The 25,119-nt window shown below is 36.7% G+C and overlaps 2 protein-coding genes across 2 annotated transcripts; both read left to right on the top strand.

Annotated features, from left to right (window-relative positions):
- The first annotated feature begins 208 nt into the window (after positions 1 to 208).
- LOC126018742 (olfactory receptor 5A1-like) lies at positions 209 to 1,171 on the top strand. Its single transcript, XM_049780838.1, has one exon. The coding sequence runs from the start codon at positions 209 to 211 to the stop codon at positions 1,169 to 1,171; it is 963 nt and encodes a 320-aa protein (XP_049636795.1).
- Positions 1,172 to 13,938: 12,767 nt separating this feature from the next.
- Positions 13,939 to 25,119, top strand: LOC126018741 (olfactory receptor 5A1-like). Its single transcript, XM_049780836.1, has 3 exons — positions 13,939 to 14,034; positions 19,642 to 19,731; positions 24,166 to 25,119. Exons 1-3 carry the CDS (start codon positions 13,939 to 13,941, stop codon positions 25,117 to 25,119), a joined length of 1,140 nt encoding a protein of 379 aa, XP_049636793.1.

The following is a 25,119-nucleotide window of genomic DNA, read 5'->3' as shown; positions in this document are numbered from 1 at the left end:
ATTAGAATATTTAACCAAGAGAATTTTTCAGTTGAAGTTGTTGACTATATAGGAAGTCAGTGTTAACTCAACATTTATGAATATAATTCAAAAATTTCATTCATAAATCAAATATTTATGCGTGAAAATTTTCTGAGCGTCATGACTGGCAAATAAAAGTTTTCATGTGTTTTGAGAATGAATCCATCTTCTATCTCTTCTTCTGCAGATGGGACCAAGCAGTTCCACAGACAAGGATAGAAATCACACCTCTATCATCATGTTCATTCTCCTAGGAATTACCGATGAAAAAGAGCTTCAGTTTATTCTCTTTCCAGTCTTTTTAGGAATCTACCTGATGACTTTATTGTGGAACTTGGGTCTTATTATCTTAATCAGGATGGACTCTCAGTTGCACACACCGATGTACTTTTTTCTCAGCTTCCTTTCATTTATAGATGTCTGTTACACTACTTCCATCAGCCCAAGGATGCTCTCAGACTTTTTCAGAGATGAAAAAACTATTTCCTTCATTGGCTGTGCTACCCAGTACTTAGTAGCATCTTGGATGGGTCAGGCTGAGTTCTGCCTCTTGGCTGCCATGGCCTATGACAGATACGTGGCTATTGGGAACCCTCTGCAGTACTCAACCATCATGGCACCTGGACTCTGCCAGAAGATGGCTGCTGGGGCTCTTGGAAGTGGCCTTATTTGTAGCTTACTTGAAACAGTCCCTTGCTTTAATCTCCACTACTGTGGGCCAAATGTCATTCAACACTTTTTCTGTAACATATCTGAGGTGATTATTTTGTCTTGTTCTAGTCCCTTCATCACCCAAATGATTCTGTTTTTGGTTGTTTTATTTGTTGGGTTTGGTTCTATGCTTTTTATCCTTTTATCTTATGGTTTTATTACAGCTTCTATTCTGAAAATATCCTCAGTCAAAGGTAGCCTCAAGGCCTTCAATACCTGTGCCTCCCACCTGTTGGTTGTGACCCTCTTTTATGGCACAGCCCTCTCTGTGTACATGCATCCTCATTCCAGACACTCTGAGAAACAGGACAAGGTGCTGTCAGTGTTTTATGTTATTATTATCCCCATGTTAAACCCTCTTATCTACAGTCTGAGGAACAAAGACATCAAAGAGGCCCTCAAGAGGATGCTAAAAAGGACCACACATATTCCTTCATGAAAATGATATTTGCTAATATTTTTTCTGAATAAAAAAATCAAAAGGCAAAACATCAAGTTAGAAAAAGTCAACAAATGATGTTTGTACAGGTAATATGTCAATAACCATCTCCTTTAATTTTTATATGGGATCTAGATTAAATTAATAGTTTTGTTTACATTAAAATTAAAATCTACTCTAAAATTTCTTAGTAGCAAATACAACTTAGTCTCTACAAACATTTATAAAAATTGGTTTATATAAATGTTTGTATTTGAAAAAAATGAATCTCTTAGCATGAATGACACAGTTGTCAGAATACCTCAGTCTACTTAGTGGTGTGTTTGTATTCCTGATTTCTTAAAATATTTACATTGTCCATTCTCATTAATCAGAATTTCTGGTTCTTTTAATTGTGTCTGTATCCACCAAATGTTCTAAACTAATCACATATTTAGTAGATTAAAAATGAGTTTTCTTGCTATTTCCACATAGTAATCACCTTTTCTCCTATACAATAATTTTAAGAGTTTATGTATGTGAGACAGATTCTGTATAGCAAAATATTTTCCTCTATGAATATTTTTCTCTGTGCAATCATTAACAATATATGTGAGTTCATTTCTTATTTTGTTTTATAGTAAATGTATTAGGACATTGTCTTTTGGTCTTTTTTGACTCATTTCCTGTTAGGCCTGGAGCAATAGGAAAGGAGGCAAAAGACAGCAGGAGCTAGGGGTCCAGCAAACAGTTTCTCCAGCAATTTGGCAGTGACCGTCCAACAGAAGCAATCTGCCAGGGATTACCATGGCAATCTCCTTGCCCCCACTCCCTAGTACTTCAACTCAGAGATTTATATATCCCTTACCATACCAACTGCCATTCTATAGAAATTACAAAGGGTGGACTTCTGGTAACTGACAGCTTCATGCTTAAAAAGACAGTAACTCTTATGACAAACCTGTGCCATAAGTGTCTCTGTTTCCTTATAACTTTTAGCTCATCAATTTTATTTCCAAATTAAATTGTTTTCTATAATCAGGTTTTCAGTAGTTATGTTGTATTTTTCTCCTGCAATTTCCAATTTGGTTTTATATTTCAAAAAATTTTCCATATAAGATTATATAAATAAACTCATTTCCATGTTTTCTACCTTTATATATGAAATGAATTATTAATTGCACTGTATATTGAATTTTTAGTTTTGATTGTTTCTTAAACATGCATATATTTTTACACAAATAATAGTAATTAATATCTATATATTTTCGATACCTGAGTTTAGTCCTTTAATCTTTTATTCTTTTTGTTTGTTTGCTTTGGAGAGCTATGCACAGACAGCAGTTTTCAAGGCCTATTCCTGCCTCTTTGCTCAGGTATCACTTCTGGAATGGCTTGGGGGACTATATGTTGAACCAGGGATTGAACTTGAGTTGATCTCCTACAATGCAAACACCCTACCTGCAGTTCTAACTATTCAGCCCCATTTCAAATACATATATTTTTAAAATTATGTTCTTTAGTATTCATATATTGTTTTTCTTCAGTGGGTAGTTTGATCAGTTGATGTTACCTATTTTGCATACTGCCTGCATCAGTATAAATATGTATATATTTGTATAGCTGTATTGGAATAATTAGCTTTATTCTAGTCATTAGTTTTAGGTTAACTTAAAGATGATGACCAGTTTACTTTGATGCATTTTTATTATAATTTTGGCTATTTATTTGCAATACTGTTAACACATAGGTGCTTATGTGCACAGTTAACTCACCTATCCACCTTGTGACAATATGCTCAAGTACTCACCAAAATTCATGCTCTGTCACTTTTGTCCACCCTTTCTCCTGAAAATCTGGTATTTTTAATTGTATTATAGTACTCATGGTTTGTTCTCATCTAATCCATACCCATGTCTTGTTTTTCTCTATACCACAGATGAATGAGATCATCTGATGCTTGTCCTACTCCGGTTGCCTGTTTTGCTCAGTATGATCCCATTTAATTCTGAGCGGCTTCAAACTGCATGATTTTATTTATTCATGTGGTTGCACAGTATTCCATTGTGTTGTGTGGAAGTTTGCCCTCTGGGCCAAGTAACTTAAGTGTTGGAATGCAAAGGGTTGACAAATTGCTCCAAGGAAGGAGTAGAATATATCTGGCTGCAAAAAATGCTCTAGGCAACATAGAGCAAGGCTATTCAGGGTCATAAAAACAAATATTTTAAAATTTTATTTTGGGGTCAGACTTGTTGGTGGTACTTGGGGATTATTACTGGCTCTGCATTCAGCAAATGCTCCTGGCACGCTAAGGGGGCCCACATGGGATGCCTGGGACGGATTCTGGTTCAGTTGCATGCAAACATGCTGTACTATCAACTCATGACGTTATATTTTAAAGGTACCTTCTGGTAGCTATATAAAATACTCCAGCCTTTGATCTTCAAGTACTCATTCAACGTTGATGAGTTCACTAACTGCCCTTAAACACTCAGTCAAAAATGACTCACCTGGGGCCTGAGCAATAGCAAAGAGGTAGAGCAATTGTCTTGCAAGAGGTCAACCCCAGACAAATCTGGGTTCAATCCCGGGCATCCCATATTTTCCTGGAGCCTGCCAGGAATGATTTCTGAGTGCAGAGCCAGGAGTAACTCCTGAGCACTGTCAGGTGTGACCCCCAAACCAAAAAAACAAAAACAAAAACAAAAAGACAACCAACCAAGGAAACAAACAAACAAACAAAACCCCAACAACCAAAAACCAAAACAAAAGCAATGACTTACCTGTTGGGAGCCTGGAGTGGGTGGTTGACTCATAATGTATTTTTGTTTGTTTGTTTGTTTATTTTGTTTTGGTTTTGGGCCACACCAGGTAACGCTAAAGGGTTACTCCTGGCTCTATGCTCAGAAATCGCTCCTGGCTTGGAGGACCATATGGGATGTTAGGGGATTGAACTGCTGTCTGTCCTAGGTCAGCCAAGTGCAAGGCAAATGCCCTACTGCTGCCGCACCACTGCTCAGGCCCAGATTCATATTGTTTTGAATGAATGGCTGGCTTGTGGGTTCACTGATAGCTGCCCAGACAGTCCATGTGTGTTTATTTGTCTGGTTAGGTCTGTCTCACTCTTTGAGACAAACACATGCTGGACAGGGGTGGATAATACCAATCTGATTGGTTTGAGACAGTTATACTTACTACAACTTCATTTTAAACAAATCAAATAGAAAGTACTTGACTGAGTCAGAGTTATTAGAGCAGGTAGGGAGCTTGCCTTGCATTCAGCCTACCTGGGTTCTGTTCTCCAGCACAGCCAGATGTAATCTCTAATTATAGAGCCAATTAATTATAGAGTAAGTCCTGAGCACAGCTGGGTGTTACTTCAAAACAAAACAAAATAAACAAAATACTTTACATGGCTTTCATCCTCATGGCCTCAAGTTATTTGATTTGCCTTAATATAGTGTCAGAATCTACCCTAAATTATATGTAATGATTCTGACTCTACAAGTCCAGTGATATCTCAGTAATTCCTCAGTATTGCTGAAAGTCAATTATTATTATTATTATTATTATTATATAGCTACAACTTATTTTTACATGTGAATTATCAATTATTATAGTACCTATTCTCAATACAGATTATATGCTAAAACTTTTTAAGAATTTCCCCCATAGCTCTTTAATAACCTTGTATCTCATAGAATGAGACAATATTGGGAACTAAAAGTCTTTGTTGTTTAGTTAAATTCAGAGATAGATTTGAGTATGGCATTAAGTTTAGAAGGTGACATAATCATTTGATATATGTGTATAATAAAAATGACTGCCATAATAACATCCATCATACTGCATAGTTGCAATTTGACTCCGTGTGATAAGAATTTCTGAAAGTTTCTCTTTCAACAATTTTCAGGTATAGGGAACAGTATTAACTGTGGTCATGATGTTGTATATTTTATTTCCAGTACTCATTGATCATGTAACTGAAAGTTTAACTTTTAGCTACCTCAACAACTCCTATTCACATCAACTGCCTTTGGCAACCATAAATCTAATCTTTTTCTTTTTGAATTTGTTTCTATTTAGATTTTGCTTAGAGTGCTATCATGCCATACTCTTTTTCACAAATTAATTTTATTTAGCACAATTCTCTGGTTATCACTAGTTTTGTTTCATACTTGAAAGATATTTACATATATGTGAATTTCATTATTTAATCAGATAATTTGATTACATAATTATAAAATTAAAAAATAAGTCATATTATAAGTATGCACCTATTTATATAATAATGTGATTCTATATATATACATACATAAATATATACATAGAATGATTTTGATCATTTAACTATCATTTGGACACTTAAAATGCCAAGTGTCCAAATGGTATTGGACTCATGTTAAGATAATGTTTGCCTATAGTAATCAAAGGGCTTCAGAAGTGGTTTTGGTCAGCCTTTGGATATACATAATTAAAACTGCTAGGGGCTGAAGAGATAGTACTGGGGGGTAGTTTACTTGTCTTGCACTTGACATATTCAAGTTTGAAACCAGCATTTCATATGGTCTCCCAAGCCTGCCAGGAAAAATTCCTGAATGCAGAGCCTGGAGCACTGCCAGATGTGAACCCACAACAACATCAACATAAACAAATGAATTTGATATAATCTATGTAGATTGATTTTATTTATTTATGTTTGCCACCTGTTGCAATAGTAAGAGAGCCTGGATAACTCCTGCATAGTCTGCCCAGTGGTGCAGGTCTGCAGTTCAATTCTCAGCTGATGGTGTTGGACCAAACACAGAGACCAGAGTCTCCATGGGAATTGTTTGGGACCATCAAAGTCACTCTGGGGACCATGTGGTGCTGGAAATCAAATTTAGACACTTTTTTCACTAGCTAAATTATGTCTCTAGCTCTGTTACTTGAACTTTGAGATGACATATTAGCTATTAAACACTGCTCATGTACCAACTGACACTCGCAAACCAGTACACATGTGTTGATGTATGACAGTTGGACTTGGGCATGCCCCTTGGAGTCCCTACTGTAATGACAATTGAACCTGGAAACACTCCTTAACCACTGTCCCTTATCATGCCTGTATAAAAGAAAAAATTTGGACAGTTGTTGAAGGGTCCATGATAGTGACTAGACTAGCACCTGCTGGTCTGTGGGAGGCCAGAGAAAAAGCATCAGAAAGATTCTGCCTACTTTGTTATCTATTCTTTTCTTTCTTTTTTGTACCTAGTGCCTTCCCTAGACACCTCTGGCTGGTGACTTTCCATTTATCTCTCCCTTTCTCTCAGAAACCACAGGGTGGTGGCAGGCCTGAGAATACAGAAGGAATAAAAAGTATACATTGTAGGGGCCAGAGAGATAGCATGGAGGTAGTGCGTTATGCCTTGAATGCAGAAGGACAGTGGTTCGAAATCCAGCATCTCTTATGATTCCCTGAGCCTGCCAGGAATGATTTCTAACAGTACAGCCTGGAGTAACCCTTGAGCACAGCAGGGTATGACCCAAAAAAAAACAAAAAAAGGAAAAAGAAAAAAAAAGTAACATTGTAAAATAAAAATCCATGAGTGGTGAGTCTGCTCCATGTACCATGTTTCTAACCCCTTAGATGGGCAGGGTAGTGGCAGAGAAATAATACACCAAGAAGTTAGGAACATGGGGCCGAGCAGTGGCACAACAGTAGGGCATTGGTCTTGCATGTGGCTGACCTAGGACAGTCCACAGTTCAATCCCTGGGCATCACATAAGGTTCCCCAAGCCAGGAGTGATTTCTGAGCACATAGCCAGGAATAATTCCTGAGCGTCAACTGGTGTGGCCCAAAAAATTCCCCACCCAAAATAAAATAAAATAAACAATAAAGATTAGAGTTTAAAAAATAAGAAGGAAGGATCAGAGTCAGTGTGCTTTTTATTTCATGGCCTCTCTCTGCCATGTGCTGCCTCTCTGCACCTGCCCAAAGCCAGAACTTCTATTATCCAGAACCAAATCCACCAGGGTGGGGAAAGTCCTGTAATCCAGTTGGGCTTTTACATAACGAAAATGGTTACTGGGAACAGGAAGTTGAGGAAACCTCAATCTTTGTTTAGGTTGATAGCTGGATATTCTTATTTTTCCACCTTATCTGTTTTAAGCAGAACAAACAAAAAAATGAGAAAAGCTACAAAAGTTGTGTTCTACTTTTCTCTGACAGAGGCTGGAACCTCAGATCAGATGTCAAAGCGCTCCGAACTTTGACCTGAAACCTGGACCCAAGAAAACAGCGATGACGGTGAGATTTCTGCTTTTCAGTTTCATTTGGCTCTTTTTGGGTGCACTGAGCCCAAAACCCTGGGCCATGTGCCACAATTTTCAAAGATGGCCGACACCCCTTATGGGGGCAGAAGGGCAACTGAAACAAGGGAGGTGGAAGCTTGCATCACCTCCAGCCCAGGCCCAGGCCCAGAACTGAAACTTTGTTACAATAAACAAAAATTTCGGCCTCCTCAAAGACTGATTAAAAGTCTAAATTGGAAACAGAGGAGAAAAAAGACTGTATTTAAAGTGGACTGATTTTCTGAGAACAACCTTTGGCTTGAATTTGAATTTCGACTTTGGAAATTTCGAACTGAACTTTTAGTTTAAATAACTTTGAACTCTGAACATCCAAAAGCTCCCTGTAAAGCTGTGGCCGAAAACTTGCTTGCTAAGTGCCGCCCGAAGGGGAAAAGCTGCGAAAAGCTTCTAATTAGCCCAGAAGCGGAACGCCTCAGCTCAGCTCTGCTCTGCTCTGCTCCAGAAAAGCCGCAAGCCTGAAATCCACCCTCCAGATCACAAAGGTGAAACAGGCGAGCGAACCAGCTGCGGGGCCTGGAACTATGAAAGGAAGCCACGTGGTGAAATCAGTGTGGGACAAACCAGCATCTGAACTTTAGGTGTAGGGACTAAGCGGGTAGTCATATTTTACTCATAGTTGGTGATGGGATAAGTTTTAGTTAGTTAGTGGTGTAAAAAAAAATAGGAGTATTAGCAGTTTAGCCCATTTAAAGATCTGATTTCTAACCGCCTGCATCTTTGTCTTGATTAAGTCATTTTCTTTATAATTTAAATGTGTTTTGTTGTTTTTCATAGTTAATATTTTCAATTGCAAAATGTTTTACTGTGTGTATTTTAATGTACTTAGCCTGTTTTTAAAATGTATGTTATGCATTTATGCTGTAGTACTTGTATGTAGGAAAGGTTAATAGGAACAGAAAGTTCCCCCAATATAGTTTAAAAGTATAGGAACATGAAAGTTCCGGAATAGTGCTTGGTAAAAAAGCATTAAGAGAATATTAAGTTACAGGTGTATAGTATATTTTGCAGAAATGTTATGTTTTTGAAAAGGGCTTGTATATTAATTTTCACTTTATTACGTTGTTGTATGAAAATATTAACCCACCTTTAGCTAAAGGTGGAGTCAGAATTACAAAAGGGTCTTTATATTTCAGAAAAGGGGGAAATGTAGGTGTACCTATCTGAGACCCTGGATTTAGGTGTAGCTACCTGAGACCCACCCATTTCTGGGAGGGGTCTTGGGAACCAGATATTATGTGTGACCTTACCTGCAAGACCCCGCCCATTCCTGGGAGGGGTCTTGTAATAGGTATATAAGCCTTTGAGCCAGGGGATTAGGGCCCTTACTGCCCTGCTGAGCTCGCTGGCTTTTGGGTCTCTGCGTTCTGGTCTTTGACCACGATGGAGGTCAAAGGAAGATGGCTGAAAGGAGTTAAGATACAGGGTAGCTAGAATGGCTGAATGCTTAATTGGTTATGATATAGGCCACACACATGTGTGGTGGATAGGGCATGAATAAAGCTGATGCTTCCTGATGCCTGCCTGTGAGTGAGTGATTCCGCATTTTACCTGGGCCTGGGACCCGCCAGTTGGATGGGGTTGCGGAGCCATGTGGCCTGGGATGGCAGAGAGAAATCCACCTCCATCCGTTGCCATCCAGCCCCATCGTTAATTATTTGATACAACACTTAAATGAAGATATTATTTAAAATTAAAAAAAGGAAAGGCCTTTGATTACTGAGCTTCAATTAGGGGGACCTGCTCGTCTTCCTGCTGTTGGTCCCCCTCCAATGGAGCTTTCTCTTTGGCTTCTACCCCATCATAAGCTTCTTCAGGACCGAGGTCCTCACACAAAGAACCTTTAGTACAAGAAAGACCGTGGACCTTGGCTTCTGGGACTCTACTCAGAGTCTTCAGCTCTCTCCCCTCCACTGCCTGCTTCTGTCTTAACTAAAGGGGCTTCTGCATGTTCAGAACAGGTGTCATGTGCACCAATGTTCTGGTGATAGGCTGTGCACTCTTAACCTAGTTCAAGGTAGCTGTGATGGTAATTATCCACAAGAGGGTCAGGTCACTCACCATTGTTGGGGTCTTCTCGGATCTCTGGGTTCTGTTCAACTGTTCAGACGCCAGTTGTAAAATAAAAATCCATGAGTGATGAGTCTGCCCCAGGCACCATGTTTCTAATCCCATAGATGGATGGGTCTTATGAAGCAGTGTAGCAGCAGAGAAATAATACACCAATAAGTTAGGATCAGAGTCAGTATGCTTTTCACTTCATGGCCTCTCTGCCACGTGCTGCCTCTCTGCACCCACTCGAAGCCAGAACTGCTCTCTCTTTATTATCCAGGGTCAAATCCACTAGGGTGGGGGAAGGTCTTGTAATCAGGTGGACTTTTACATATCAAAGGAAGAGGTACTAGGGCCAGAGAGATAGCATAGAGGTAAGGTGGTAAGGTGTTTGTTTGCCTTGCATGCAGAAGGTCAGTGGTTCGAATCCCAGCATCCTATAAGGTGCCCTGAGCCTGCCAGGAGCGATTTCTGAGCATAGAGCCAAGAGTAACCCCTGAACGCTGCCGAGTGTGACCCAAAAACCAAAAAAAAAAAAAAATAGAAAGGAAGAGGTACTGGGAAGAAGAAGTTAGGGAAACATCTTTGTTTGGTGTTGATAGCTGGGTATTATATTTGGTTTCTCTTTCTCTCATCTCAGTCTCAGGTGGGCAGTCGCTATCTATTGGTGTACTTTGGTGGGCACAAGGTGAACCTTGTAGCACTAGTCCCTGGCAACCCTGGGCCTCTGCAACTTGCAGCCCTGGCAGCCTTGGGCTGCTGCACACATGGAGTCTCATTTTTGTGCATCCTTATCATATGCTACTTCTTGCCATTTTGATGCTAGCTATGGTAACAGAAATTTGCTGATACCACACTGTAATTTTAATTACATTTCTCTGAGGATTTGTAAAAGTAAGTGCCTTTTCAAGTACTGCTGGCCATTTGAAGGCCTTTTTTTGGAACAATGCCTACTTAGAATCTTGCTAACATTTTAATTGGATGTTTTATTATTTTAAGTGTAGAATTCTTGAGCTGTTTTGAATATTAGCTTATCAGATATGTGGTTTGTGTTTCCATATTCCATATATTAAAATATTATTCTACACATAAGAATAATATTAATAACTGTATGAGAGGCTCTTTAAAATTAATCAAGTGATTTATATACAAGCAATTATAATCATGTATGGTACATGATAAATCTTCATTATAGACTATTGCATTATTACTTTGATAATTTATCACCACTGACTACAAAAATAAAAGATATTTTATTAGGTTGGTGGAAAAAGATCTTTGCAATGGCTTCACTACATTTAAAAGTGGTTCTAAGTGTGAGTAGTTAAGAGATTTTTCAATACTCATCAGATTTTAATTGGGGGGGGTTTATCATAGTGGCAGTTGTCAGGAAGAAGAAAATGAGGCCAAATATCCTTCTCATTAAGGCTTTGTAGCAAGGGTAAGAAAGAACAGTTTTTTATGCCTACACCATTCTTCTAGTTTCTTATATTTGATTTAATTTGATTGCTTCTTTAGGCTGAATTTCATGGGACTAAAGAGTGAGAATATAGTGTTTATAGATGTCTTTATAGAGATATCTCTTTATATGTTGTTTGTTCACACATAATGAAAATTTTAGATGTTTTATGTTTTAGGGAGGGGAGAAGACACAAGCAGAAAAACTCAGGAGCTACTGCTGACTCAGTGCCCAAGAGTCTCAGGGATCATGTTGTATCAGAATTGAAATCAAGACTTCCACATGGAAAGCATGTGCTCCCTTTCTTTGAACTTTCTTTCTTGCCCCAGTTTTGAATTTTATTTTTGTATAAGATAGAAAGTAGCTTTGATAGTTGCCTAATTACTAAAGTAAAGTGATGATCATGAAAAGTCAGTAATTATATAAGATAGTGTTAGCTTGTATGATACAAAGGTAATATATAGTTTACAGAAATCCACATTTAAATTTGACATGCCAGTACAATTTTATGAGTCTGATATACCCACACTCCAGAGAGAAATTCTTTTGGTCACTAACAGAATCAGGCATCTTTTAGAGAGTTCAATTAGGATAAGTGGACTAATTCCAGATTAATTCACATTAGTAAATTGCTCCAAATCTACTTTTGAATATTTTGTTTTAATGCAGGAATAATATATCTGAAGTTGATCAAAACCAGTTACATGAACCTATAAGTTCATAAAATAGAAGTAATCAGACAGAAAAACACATTTTTGTGAAGATGTGGATTTGGACCACACACGTGCCTATATTCAAAATTCTCTCCTGACTTTGAACTCTACTGCCACTTGGGGGATCATGTGTGGTGCTAGGAAATGAAATTGGATTGACCCTGAGCAAGGCAATTGACCTTACTATCACTTACTGACTTTCTCTTATTGACTCTCTTTCTAACCCCAATCAGAGAAAATTTATCCAGTGTCTCAAGCAGTAAGCTATGTGTTAGCTATGACTCATGTAGTGTTAGTCTATTATTTATATGTATTTCACTCATAGTAGAAAATATTTTAAGATCTAGATCTCCACAAATTCATCATATTAATGAAAAATAAAATGAACTCTTTTGGTATCTCATATAGAAGAGAAAAGGGTTGACTCTCCCCAAATGAGTATTTTTCATTAATTGGGTCATGTTTCACATTATTGTTGGTGTGATTTGGGGGTCACAGTTGGTGGTGCTCAGGGTTTATTCCTGGCCTCGGGACTCTGGAAACTATGTGAGATGTCAATGATTAAACAGGGATCATGTGAGACAGGCACTCTACCACTGTACTGTACTGTCACTTCAGTCCCATATCTCTCACTTTTACCCAAAGATTCAATATTGGAAAATAGGCAAAATGAAAAGCACCCTACATCTCAAAAAAATAAAACATTGGGACACAGTGGTAGGGCATTTGCCTTGCATGAGGCTGACCCAGGACTGATCTGGGTTCCATCTCCAGCATCCCATATGGTCCCTGGGCCAGGAGCAATTTCTGAGAGCAGATCCAGGAGTAACCCTGAGCATCACTAGTAGACAAACAAACAAACAAACAAACAAACCAAAAAAAAACAAAAACCCATCAATAGTTAACATCAGTATGATGGCTGATCAATCCATCAAACAAATAATGAATGGCTAATGTGAAAGATATTATGAATCTGCATGAATAAAAATACATATGAAAATAAATCAGTTGTATTTTAAAATAAATCTTATGCATATGCCATTTTCCCTCTTGAGGTAATTGTTTTAATATGAAGATTTTTTTCACTCAGTATTTATTTTTAGATTACTTTAAAGTTAAAAAAATCACAATTTTAATATTTTATATTACACTACCTTGTGTTTGACAAAGAATCTCTCAATATTTATGTCTGTTCTGTGTCACTACCCACAAAAGGAAGCACGCACCAGACATGGCTTTTGGCTTTCCTGTTGCAGTGCCTAATTTTCCTCCCAAGAAATATCTGCCAAAAGGCCCGTTTGGAGAACTCAAACATTGCCCCTTGCGTGGATCACTGGCGATATTTCTGTCATACTTCTTACATGGTAGTGACTTAACATTTTCCTTTTAATTCATTTCTGCTATACTACAGAAATACGGCCTTAGCTATCCTGAAGTCATTATAGGAATTTCAGTACCAAAAAAGCAAGCTGCTAGAAGTTCCCTGCTGACTTAGTATATTTGCAACTCAAAGTCCAGCCAGCTACCTCTCTTTCTGTCAGCCTTTTTTACTTCCAAAGGCCAAATCAAAACATAGCATCTTCTCTCCCTGCCTTTGAGCAAACAGCAGAATGATTTCTGTCTCAGGGACTTTCCCTGTCACTTTGAATACCTGCTTACAAACAGGTTTGATCAGTATAATATTAGGCAATATTACTAGGTATAATTTTGTACCCCTTTCTTTAGTGTTATTCTATTTCTATTACCAGATCGTAGGAAGTGGGTTTTAGCCCCTAGCTAGAATACTATTTCCCTCAGTTTACAAATATTTGTTATCAGGAGTAAACCAGGATTCCTGCTATCCCTTAATTTACATCAGTAATAAAACCTAGGGCCAGGAACTTTTTTGATATGTAAGAATTTAGTCTTCCTTTTATCCTCTAACTCCTAACTGAAACCTATTCTATTCTAAGATTACAAACCACCTAAGCTATGTGTATTTATTCTAAAATCAAACAATGTACATTGCATTCCTTTCATGTTATGACTGCCTCTTTTTCCCTTTATATACTCCCTTGCCTGAAGATTAAATTTGTCGCACTCTTGCCAGAAATGTGTTGACCCCATACATACTGTGTGTGGTATCATTATTTCATATTTCATATTCATTCTCTTCGTGTTTCCGCTTACTCCCAGTGAGGATTTACGGACCTCACTAAGGTCTTGCTTAGGGATGCAGCACATCCACAGCAGTTCTGGGCCTGACTGTAGAGTAGGAAGTGAACATGCAGTCATACAAGCTGAAAACATTTTCAAGAGATCTTCTCAGGTGAATTCTGCTCTGTACCTCTCACTCCTCAAGATATGATTATTGATGGACATAAGTAACCATAGGTTCCTGGAACTAATAATGCAATGATGACCAAACTATAATCTTCTTCAGGAAGCTAAATCTTTGTCCTCAAAAGATATGTAAACCAAGCTGTGAAAAATTATAGGTATACCCATATGACTTTCTAACATTATGAGAATGGAATATTAAATTTTAAAAGTAAATAGAAAAGTAGAGGTTTGGTGAAGGAAAAATTTTATAAGGAAAACAAGGGTCTAGGTAGCTGGTAGAGTTGATGCAGCAGTAACTCTGTGTGAGTGATGACCACTATAGACTTGATTTCCTATTTCCTTAAGAAGTGCTTTTTGTATGCAAAATATCAGAGATAAAAGGTATGAACAGCATTTAACTAGACCATAATGTCCTTCAAAGTGACCATAAACATTTCTTTGTTTGTTTTTTTTTGTTGTTGTTTTGTTTCTTGGGGGACACACCCATTTGATGCTCAGGGGTTACTCCTGACTAAGTGCTCAGAAATTGCCCCTGGCCTGGGGGGACCATATGGGACGTCAGGGGATCGAACCACGGTCCTTCCTTGGCTAGCGCTTGCAAGGCAGAGACACCTTACCTCTAGTGCCACCTCACTGTCCCCGACCATAAACATTTCAAAAGTGCTTAATATTGTCTTTTTTTTGGCACATTAAACTATACATTTATTAACTTACACAAATATGAATAGTGTAGTACTGATGCAGTGAACAATAATTTAGTTACCATTGATTAAGAATTACCAAATACAGAATGTTGAGAGCCAAGCCTTTATCAAACATTTGAGTAATTATTATATCAAATTTGATAGTGTGAAATAGTTGAAATTTTCTTCATTTTACACATGTAGGAAAAGGGTAACTTGTAAGTATCATATATAGATTGCATATCACCAAAATGGCAGAAATCAACTGAAAATGACAGATCCATTGATGTAAGGACAGTCACTTAACCATTCTTTACACATTTTGGTGCTTCAAAGTCATTATAAACTCAACTTTCTACTAAAATTTTCTATTTTTAAATAAAATAAAAATTAAATTTTCTATTTCTAACTTACTTTTAGTGATAATTTATTATGATAAAATAATAATTATGATCTCACTTTCTTTTATTTTAAATTTTATTTTATTTTTTTTATTGTAAGAATTTATTCAAGAGACAAAATTGATTAACATAATGAGCATTTTCTATATTCCAGACTACTTAAATTTGTTTCTTCTTAGAATTCTCACAATGAATCAATGAAATAGTTATATATAATATTTTCCACAGTTACATGTGGAAAATATAATAATCTATAAAATGGGGTAAAAAATTTTCAAATCACAAGTCTAATAAGGAGCTAAAATATTTTAGAAAATGATGCAACTCGGTGGGAAGAAAATATATAGATAACTCAACATTTCAGCTAGGTTTTGAGTAGGTGGTTTTCCAAAGAAGAAATCCAAATGGTCAACAAGTGTTTCACTAATTGTGAGTAGAGAAATTCACACACACAATTTAATGATGTCCATGCCTTGGAGGAAGTTATGCAGACTTTCTTTGAGTCTGGATATCCTCTGCCTTTTTTTTTCCATAAACGATATTAAAGGGTCAAGTAAATGGGTAGTAGTATAATCTTAATAGATTAGAGATGCACCCTGCCCTGTGGTTTTCCATGTTCACTTCCAGAACAAATGACATTACAACTCATAATATCTATTACGTCTTCTCTTTATAAAGTCACAGTCATTTGTGTTCCTTGTGCTTCTTGCTGGCATATTTTCCAATTTATTTGTTTGAATCACGTGTTCTGTTAATTATCTTCCATAAACATGCAATATCCACTAATGGTATTGCCCTTGGAGGTCATGTTAAGTAACTTATTTAGAAATTAGAATGATTGCGAATTAGAGATCAATAATTTTTCTTATCCATTAATAAACATGTTTTATTATAATATGTAATATTGGGTACAGTGAATCAAAATTCTAAAATTTTCCTTGATGGGTTCAAAAATTTTTTTAAAAAAATCATAATTTGTAGGAAACCACAGAAAACTGAGAGGTCATTTTAATTTGTCATAATATATAATATTATATATAATGGCTCTGAGATCTAATGTTTGTGTGTTTTTAGATGAGACATAAGAGCAGTAAGATATCTAATCTTCCTATTCTTAATTTACAAAATAGAAGATGTTGTGTCAGTGGGTCAATTGCTCAAGGTTACACAACCTAAGAGAAAAACAGATTTACATTAAGATTCTATAACACCAGGGGCCAGAGCGGTGGTGCTAATGGTAAGACGTCTGCCTTGCAAGCGCTAGCCTAGGACGGACCGTGGTTTGATCCTCTGGCATCCTATATGATCCCCCAAGCCAGGAAGAATTTCTGAGCGCATAGTCAGGAGTAAATCCTTAGCATCACCATGTGTGACCCCTCCAAAAAACCAAAAAGATTCTATAACTTCAGAGCCACATCTTAAATAAGAAAGTCTATACTGATACCCTCCAGAATGCATTAATGCTGTCAACCTTATTTCTAAGCAATTATAGAATGCAAAGCTCTATCTTTTGGATGATATAAGTAAGAAGCTTAAATCTAGAAAATGGTCTAAATGTGACCTTAAGTGCTCCTGAACCTGCTCCACTACACCTAAAAAAGAAAATGGGCTGCAAAACACAGCAAAGAAAATCAAATAACATTGTAAACTGTCAAACCTCTCCTGGGTACAGAGGCTCTTAAAGTCTGTTAATTGGTCCCTCATGGCTTTATTCTCTGGAGACATTATTATGCCAGGGAATCCTCCTTTTACCCTAAAAGAATTATGGGTCTTATGCAAATACCAATTCCAACTTTTATTGAGTTTTATTTTGGGGCCACTTCTGGTGGTGCTCAGGGCTTACTACTGGTTCTATGTAGGCATAATTCCTCTTGATGCTTTGAGGATCATATGCGGTACCAGAAATCAAACCCAGATCATAATTTTCATGGGTATATCATTCCACCACACCCACCACTAGAAAGCCCATTTTTTCCCACCTGTGTTCCAAGTAGCTCTCCACCCTCTGACCCCTTTGTAAGTTCAATTATATAGATACTAACTTCATTCAGTTCTGGGGGATGGAGTAATAGCACAGCAGGTAGGGTGTTTGCCTTGCATGTGGCCAAACCAGGACCAACCTGGGTTAGACTCCCAGCATTGCATATAATCCCCTGACTCAGCACCACCAGCTGTGGCCCAACACCCTCTAAAAAAATAAAGTAAAATTTTCAGTTTTGATGATTTTTACTATTTAATGTCCATTTACTATGTTTTTATTCTCTCTTATTAGAAATCTCTCCCCTTCTCTATTTTTGGGTCACACCATTTTTTGTTTGTTCAGTTACTTTTAAATTAAATTACCATGAAATACAGGGTTAAATTTAATAGTTAAGTTTCAGTCATACAATGCTCTAATACTCATTCTTTCATCAATGTTCATTTTCCATCCACTTACCAACTAGATACTCACTTTTTAGCCCTTACCATAGGTATTGCTATTTTTATCTTCTAAAAGCATTTTCTATTTTACAAATTCATGTTGAATGACACTTATTTTTTAATTAATTTTAGATAAAGATTTGGCCTTCTTCAGAGCTTAACTTTATTACCCCCAATTAAGAATGAAGACATGCAAATCAAGAGGGAGAAAAGTCAAAGAGGACAAAAGAACAAAGATTTAACTCCTTTTGACTTGTACTATGAAGCAATAATTTTGTCTCTTGCACATTATGAGAAAGAATAAAAAAGTGGATTGAGGGAGATGAAAGAGTTCCTCTTGGTAGGCTTTCTGGGGAGATTGATTTTTATCTGTTTTAAATTTAGAGGAACATTACTCAATTCTTCCTAATCTTTGCCTTTCTATATAGTTACTTAGTTCTCTCTAATCCTTAGTCTCTTATTCTTTAAAGCATATACATTTACTCATGGGAAAGAAAAAAAGGACTTTATTTGGCCTTCCCTACTGCAAGTCTCTGTAATGTTTCTGAAAATGGTTCATCAATAATATTCCAACTAATAGTAAAACATTGGTCCAAAGAAAGAAGGCAAAGAGTTGAGACTTTCTCAATTGAAGCAAGTCTGATTTAGTACAACTAAAGTTGTACTATTACCTGCTGTTTTACCCAGGGAGATGTCTCTGATGATTTATTAGTCTTCTATCATTGAACTTATTAACAACAAAGTTTAACTTTACCTCTGATTTTAGCCTCATGATACTTTCAAGATAAAAGGAAGGTTTTCTGATATAATAATGTCTCAAAAGATTATAATCTATAGAAAGCTCTTATAGACTAAGCAAGGGACTAATTATAGAGTTGATCTCTCTTTATGCCCAAGAGGCAAGTGTTTACAGCTTACATACTTTTAGTGACTTTTTCTTTGTACTCCCACATCATTTCTTAGATGTGCTAGAGCAGACCAAAAAACATTTAAGGACCTTCTCTTGTCCAATTGGATAGCTTCTAAAAAAAGTTATGAGGGTCAAATTTTGCTTATCAAAAGACTATGAGCTCATCTCAGAGACCTGACAAAGTGGGGAACTTGGAGAAGCCAAAAGTGAACAACACATTGACCATTTCTGAATATCTGGTTACACCTCAAAGTCTGAGGAACTGAAACTCATATGAGTAAAGTTTATCAAAAATTTTAGGTGAGTGACTAGGGTCTTATAAGGAATGTTAAGTACAAATGATTCATAAATAATGTAAAAAAGTAATAAATACCTGTCTTTTCTCTTGAAGATGAGTAATAATGAAGGATATTAGGCTATAGTAGCTTATTGATGATTAAGAAACTTAATCTATTGAAACTTAATCTCTCTAAGATTAAAATGTTATCACTAGTTTAAAATAATTCTTTACAGTAGGGTTTGGTATTGATTTGATATTTTAGTTTATTTGTGGATAGATGCTTGTCAATGACTACCATCCTTTAGTAGCACTAATATGCTGAGAAGATATATTTTCCTCATTCCTTCCTCCTAAAAAATGTCCATTCTTCTGCAACTTGTCTCATTTGCTAAGAAAGTAGCAACCAGTGCTGCTTCTCAGTTTATTTCCTGCAATAAATCTACATTAAATTGTGTGGTAAGGACTGTAGCGATAGTACAACAGTTAGAGTGCTTGTATATGCCAACTTGGGTTTGATCCCTTACATCCTCTAAGGTCCCCTGAGCCCTGCAGAAAAATTTCTAGTACCGAGCCAGGAACAAGCCCTGAGCACAGCTGGGTGTGCCCTCAAACAAAAACAAAAAGAGAAAAAATAAACCATGTTGATATTATAGTATAATGATTGCTCAATTATAGAACTATTGCCTTGCATGAGAATGTCTTTGAAATAGTTGTCACCATTATAGATAGTGACAAACTCTAGCAAATAAAACTCAAGGCACCTCTCTGATTTCTATATTTTATCCACATTCAACCTTGTGCTATTCTACATGTCTTTCTCACACTTATACCTTTCATTATAGTATGACTCTTCATTTAGTAATGTGTGGTAATATTCCTTTATGTGTTGATATTCCAGAGGCGATACTCTCAGCTGAAAACTGAAAAAGATAAAACTTTCCATAAAATGAGGCAAAAACGTGCATTCCTAGAACACTTTAGGAGAAAGGTAGAAAACTCTTCAAGTGATCATTTTGGTGTAAATTTTATTGACATTGAGATAAGGTTGACAAATGAGAAATAATAAATCAATTCAGAATGTTTTATCTGTCAATTTTTATATATTATGCATTATAACATGTAGTGCAATTAAGTGTTATTTAATATCTGTATTATTTATTCTTATGGGAAATTAAGATCTAGTCTCTTAGGAACCTAAAGTCTTCAGTGTACTACATTTTTGTCATGGTGCCTATAGCTTGAAAATTTATTTCTAACACTTATCCTATAGTTCCAAATATGTAATTTTATTTATTTATTTATTTGCTTGTTTACTGCTGGTTTGGGGTGCCATCCCATCCCTGGTGGTACTCAGGGGTTACCCCTGGCTCTAGACTCAGGAATCACTCCTGTCAGGTTCAGAGGATCAAATAAAGGTCGGCTGTATGAGGGGTAAGTGCTCCTGCCTGCTGTACTATTCACTGTTATATTTTTTTCAACCCAATGAGTTGGACTCTGTTTTTAATTAACTTATTTTTTCTTTCTACATATCCATCTTTTCTACCACAGCATAATGCTCTCCAGTCCATCCACATTGTGACAAATAGCAAAATTTCCCTGTGTGTCATAACTAATTTTTCTTCATTTTCTAAAATTATAAGCACCATATTTAAAAAAAAGTTACCATTGATAGCATCATACATAAAACTGCCAGCCCCACATTTTCTGCCAGTATTTGCTTCATTTACTATTGTCCTGATGTTCCCCTATTCCCTCCACAAATCCTCCTTTGTGGTTATTTTCCTACTAGAAATCAGATTCTCTTTCTTTCATACATTTGTTATCCCCTGTGTGTTTATTTATATTACACAAAGGAGAGAGATCATTTTGGGTCTGTTCTTTTTCTGGCTAAATTCATTCAACTTGATCCATCCAGATAGTGACAAATTGAATGATCTTTAGTTTTCTTATAGCTACTAGTACTCAGATGTGTACATGTACCATAGTTTCTTTATCTACTTCATGACTAAATACTTTCAATTGTATCTATCATTTCTTAATCCAGACTCTATAGGTAGACATTAAATTTTCTAAATTTTGTTACTGTGAGTCATTTTGTAACAAATGTGGGAGTGCATATATATCTTCAATATTATGTTTTCAGTTGCTCTGATTTATTTCCACACATGAACTTGCTAGATAATCAGATAATTTTTCATTTTCTGATGTATTCTGGTTTTCATAGTTACTAAAAGAAAACATTTCTGAGTGATGAGTGCAGTTAGAGAAATAACTACACTGAGAACCATCCTAACAATGTGAATGAATGAGGGAAGTAGAAAGCCTGTCTCGAGTACAGGGGTAGGTGGGGTGGGTAGGAGGGAGATCTGGAAAATTGGTGGCGGGAATCTTGCACTGGTGAAGGGGGGTGTTCTTTACATGACTGTAGTTATACAACTACAATCATATTTGTAATCACCGTGTTTAAATAAAGATAATTTAACAATAAAAAAAGAAAAAATTTCTTCAACATATGGTTGGAAAAAACATCAAAAACTCAATTTCTGTCTCACACTATGCACAAATATTAAACAAAAATGGCTTGTAAAATTGGGTGCTAGACAGCACCCAAAATTTTGCTTATAAAAATTGCTTATAAATTATTAGTAATAAATATTTGCTTGTAAGTGATAAATTTTCTTATACAAATTTTGCTTATAATTTTTGTATTTTGTTGTCATATCAAAATGTCATTGTCAAGTCCAAGATAAAGGAACTCTTTAGTCTTTAGTTGACATAACTTGCTATGCTTAAGTCTTTAATACATCAAGAATATTTTTTTCTGTAGGTGAATAGTAAGTAGTGACCTGGTTTTATATTTTTTGTTTGTGGTTATCAGTTTTCCCAGAGTGGCTTGTGCATAACTATCTTTGTTCAATTACAGTTCTTGGATTTTTGTTACATATTACTTGAGGAATAATAAATTCTAGGAGAATTTTTAATGGGATTGTATCTAATACTATGACCTCTCTATGTTTAAACATTGCATATATTTAATTGGAATAACTTATTGATATGGTTTTCAATGAGGATAACTAATATCTTTGACAGGCACAAAATAATTATTTTATATTGTTTGTTTTACAAGTAAGGCTAATGGAATCATTAAAAGTACTTCAGAAGGAGCCAGAGTGGTGGCACAAGCAGCAGAGCATTTGCCCTGCACATACCAACCTAGGACCATAATTTGATCTCCCGGTATCCCAATGGTCCCCCAAGCCAGGAGTGATTTCTGAGCACATAGCCAGGAGTAACCTCTGAGCATTAACCAGGTGTGTCTCCAAAACAAAACAAAACAAAACAAAAAAGTACTTCAGAAAAATATAATTTTTGAAAATTGTTAGGTCATTTAATAGGTTCATTAAAACATTGCTTGTGAGTTTACTAAGCTCTTTGTTGCTACTTAAAACATATGCTATTGTGTATACTTTTTTAATTAAACTTAGTTGGTTTCCATGCTATTTGCCTATCTAATTTGGTGTGTTCCTGCTGGCTGTCAGTTTTGAGGAATTTGGAAGTGTATGTGGCTGCACAAGTGGTTGTGCCTCCAGGAACCCTAGAATCAATCTAGGTGGATGAGACAACATGGTGGCAGCTTTGAGATGTGACTGAGGCTGCTGGAGCTTTGGACAGTATGGTGGGTGTACCGGGAATTTTTATTGGTTTGATCTCTGCAGAGATTTGTTGTGAAGTAGTGGAGTAGTGAAGTTGGGCTGTTGGCGGTATGGTAACTGTGGGGTGTGGGTGGCTTCTGGGGCTTTGGTAAGGTGGACTCTGTCTGCCCTTTCCTTTAAGGGTGCCTCAGAGTTTTCACCCAGATGGCAAATGTATTTTAGTCACTTGGCTATATCTTAATATTAGTCATGAATCTATTGGGTAGATGAGTTTACCAGGTGGCATTTGTGGCTGTGGATATGACTTTCAACTGTTGTTTTGTTTTTGGGTCATACCCAGAGGTGATCAGAAGGTTACTTCTGGCTCTGTGCTCACTCCTGGTAGGCTCAATGAATCATATAGTATGTCAGGATTGAACCCAGATCAGCCTTTATTTGCAAGACAAATGCCCTACTCACTGTGCTCTTGCTCAGGCTCTTGACTTTCAATTTTTTTTTAATTGAAAGTAAAGGGATTTATTTAAAAAATAAATAAAAGTACACTTTGGAGATTTGCCACCAACTTGCCTTTGAACAGTGCAATCAAAGAGAATGGGGCAAAGACAGTGTACACCTTTAACGAACAACTTGGTACTGCCTCAGACCTGACAATTTTGACCATGTGCTTCTTACCATGGATTTAACAGCTATCCACTATAGAGTGTTTTTCCCCACCTGGGGCCATTATTCTATAACAGACACAGGAGGCTATTTATTTGGTCTTGAAAAGGCAATTGTTAAGACAATTTCTGACACACACAAAAAAAGGGGGGGTACATTCCTCCTCTGAGGAGCCAGAGGAAAGTGCAGGAGAAATCATTTATGCTGGAGATACCAGAAGAAGGACTTGCTGCTATGGGAGAGGTCAGCTGTGGAGAGGAAAGGGAAGGCATTCCAGTGTTGACTTTCAATTTTTGTCTTAAACATATAGGCTATTTTTAACTTCAATGACATTGTTTAGATCATATTTATTTCCAAATTTCATCTATGTGACCATTATCTTGATACTATTGTGTTATTTCTGCATATCTTCAGGCATTTGAAAGCAAAAAGGCAGCACAATAATTGCCATTTTTTCTAATATGGATTAAGTAAATATTTTCATTCAGGATATTCCTTTATTTTTTTTGTTTTTGGGTCACACCCAGCAGTGCTCAGGGGTTACTCCTGGCTCTACATCCATAAATCGCTCCTGGCAGGCTCAGGGGACCATATGGGATGACAGGATTTGAACCACTGTCCTTCTGCATGTAAGGCAAATGCCCTACCTCCATGATATCTATACTGCCCTTCAGGAGATTTTTAAGAACATCCATTTCAGTATTTCCTTTTATATATGAGGTCTAGCATTATTAGACATGTTAAACCTTTATTTATTTATAAGAAGCAAGCCAGTGTAAAATCATACTGACTTACCAGGCAGTATTTTTCCAATTTATTTCTGCCAAATTCTTATATCCTATAAATATGAAATTGGAAAATATGAAATAAGAAAGTTTCTGGAACAAAGTCCTAAAGATATCAAATTTCTATCTTTATCCCTGAAGAGAAAGCTACTATTTAGTCAAAAAGTTTAAAGTTTAAAATTAGATATGTAAAACAAAGTTTAACTTGATGTTGGTTCAAGATTATGGATTTAGTCTGAGACATGGCTAAAAAAAAGATGAAAACTTTTGAACCTTGAGAATGAAGCAATTTTATTTTTTCATCTTTTTTTTTTTTTTCTGCAGCTGGACTCGAGCTACTCTATGGAAGGGGATAGAAACTATACCTCAGTTGTTGTTTTCATTTTCCTGGGACTCACAGATGAAAAAGACTTGCAACTGCTTCTCTTTCCAGTCTTCCTAGGGATCTATCTCGGGACCTTATTGTGGAACCTGGGTATCATCATCTTGATCAGGATGGATTCCCACCTGCACACACCTATGTACTTTTTTCTCAGCGTTTTGTCATTTATAGACATCTGCTATTCTTCTTCCATCAGCCCACGTATGCTTTCAGATTTCTTCAAAGATGAAAAAACAATTTCTTTCATTGATTGCGCCACCCAATACTTTTTTATATGTTGGATGGGTCTCTCTGAATGTTGCCTCTTGGCCACCATGGCCTATGATCGATATGTCGCAATTGGTAACCCTCTACAGTACTCAACAATCATGGCCCCTGATTTTTGTCAGAAGATGGCTGCTGGGGCTCTTGGAACTGGTTTTGTTTGTAGCTTACTTGAAATATCCTCATGCTTTAGTCTCTACTACTGTGGACCAAACGTTATTCAACATTTCTTCTGTAATATACCCCAGATTGTTACCTTGTCTTGCTCAGATCCTTTCATGACCCAAATGATCATTTTCCTGGTAGCACTGTTTGTTGGGTTTGGTTCTTTGCTCAGTATCCTGTTATCCTATAGTTTCATTGCTGCTTCTATCTTAAAAATATCCTCAGTGAAGGGTAGTGCCAAGGCCTTTAATACCTGTGCCTCTCATCTAGCTGTTGTGACCCTCTTCTATGGCACAGCCCTCTCCGTGTACATGAGTCCTACTTCTAGTCACCCTGATAAGCAGGACAAGGTGATGTCAGTATTCTATACTATCATTATTCCCATGTTAAATCCTCTTATCTATAGTCTGAGGAATAAGGAGATCAAAGAGGCCCTGAGAAGAGTGATGAAGAGGGCAAGACATTAA

This window comes from Suncus etruscus, chromosome 9, assembly GCF_024139225.1.
Source record: "Suncus etruscus isolate mSunEtr1 chromosome 9, mSunEtr1.pri.cur, whole genome shotgun sequence".
Taxonomy (NCBI): Eukaryota; Metazoa; Chordata; class Mammalia; order Eulipotyphla; family Soricidae; genus Suncus; species Suncus etruscus.
The sequence above is the reverse complement of the archived record's forward strand: the minus strand, read 5'-3'. Positions and strand labels throughout refer to the sequence as shown.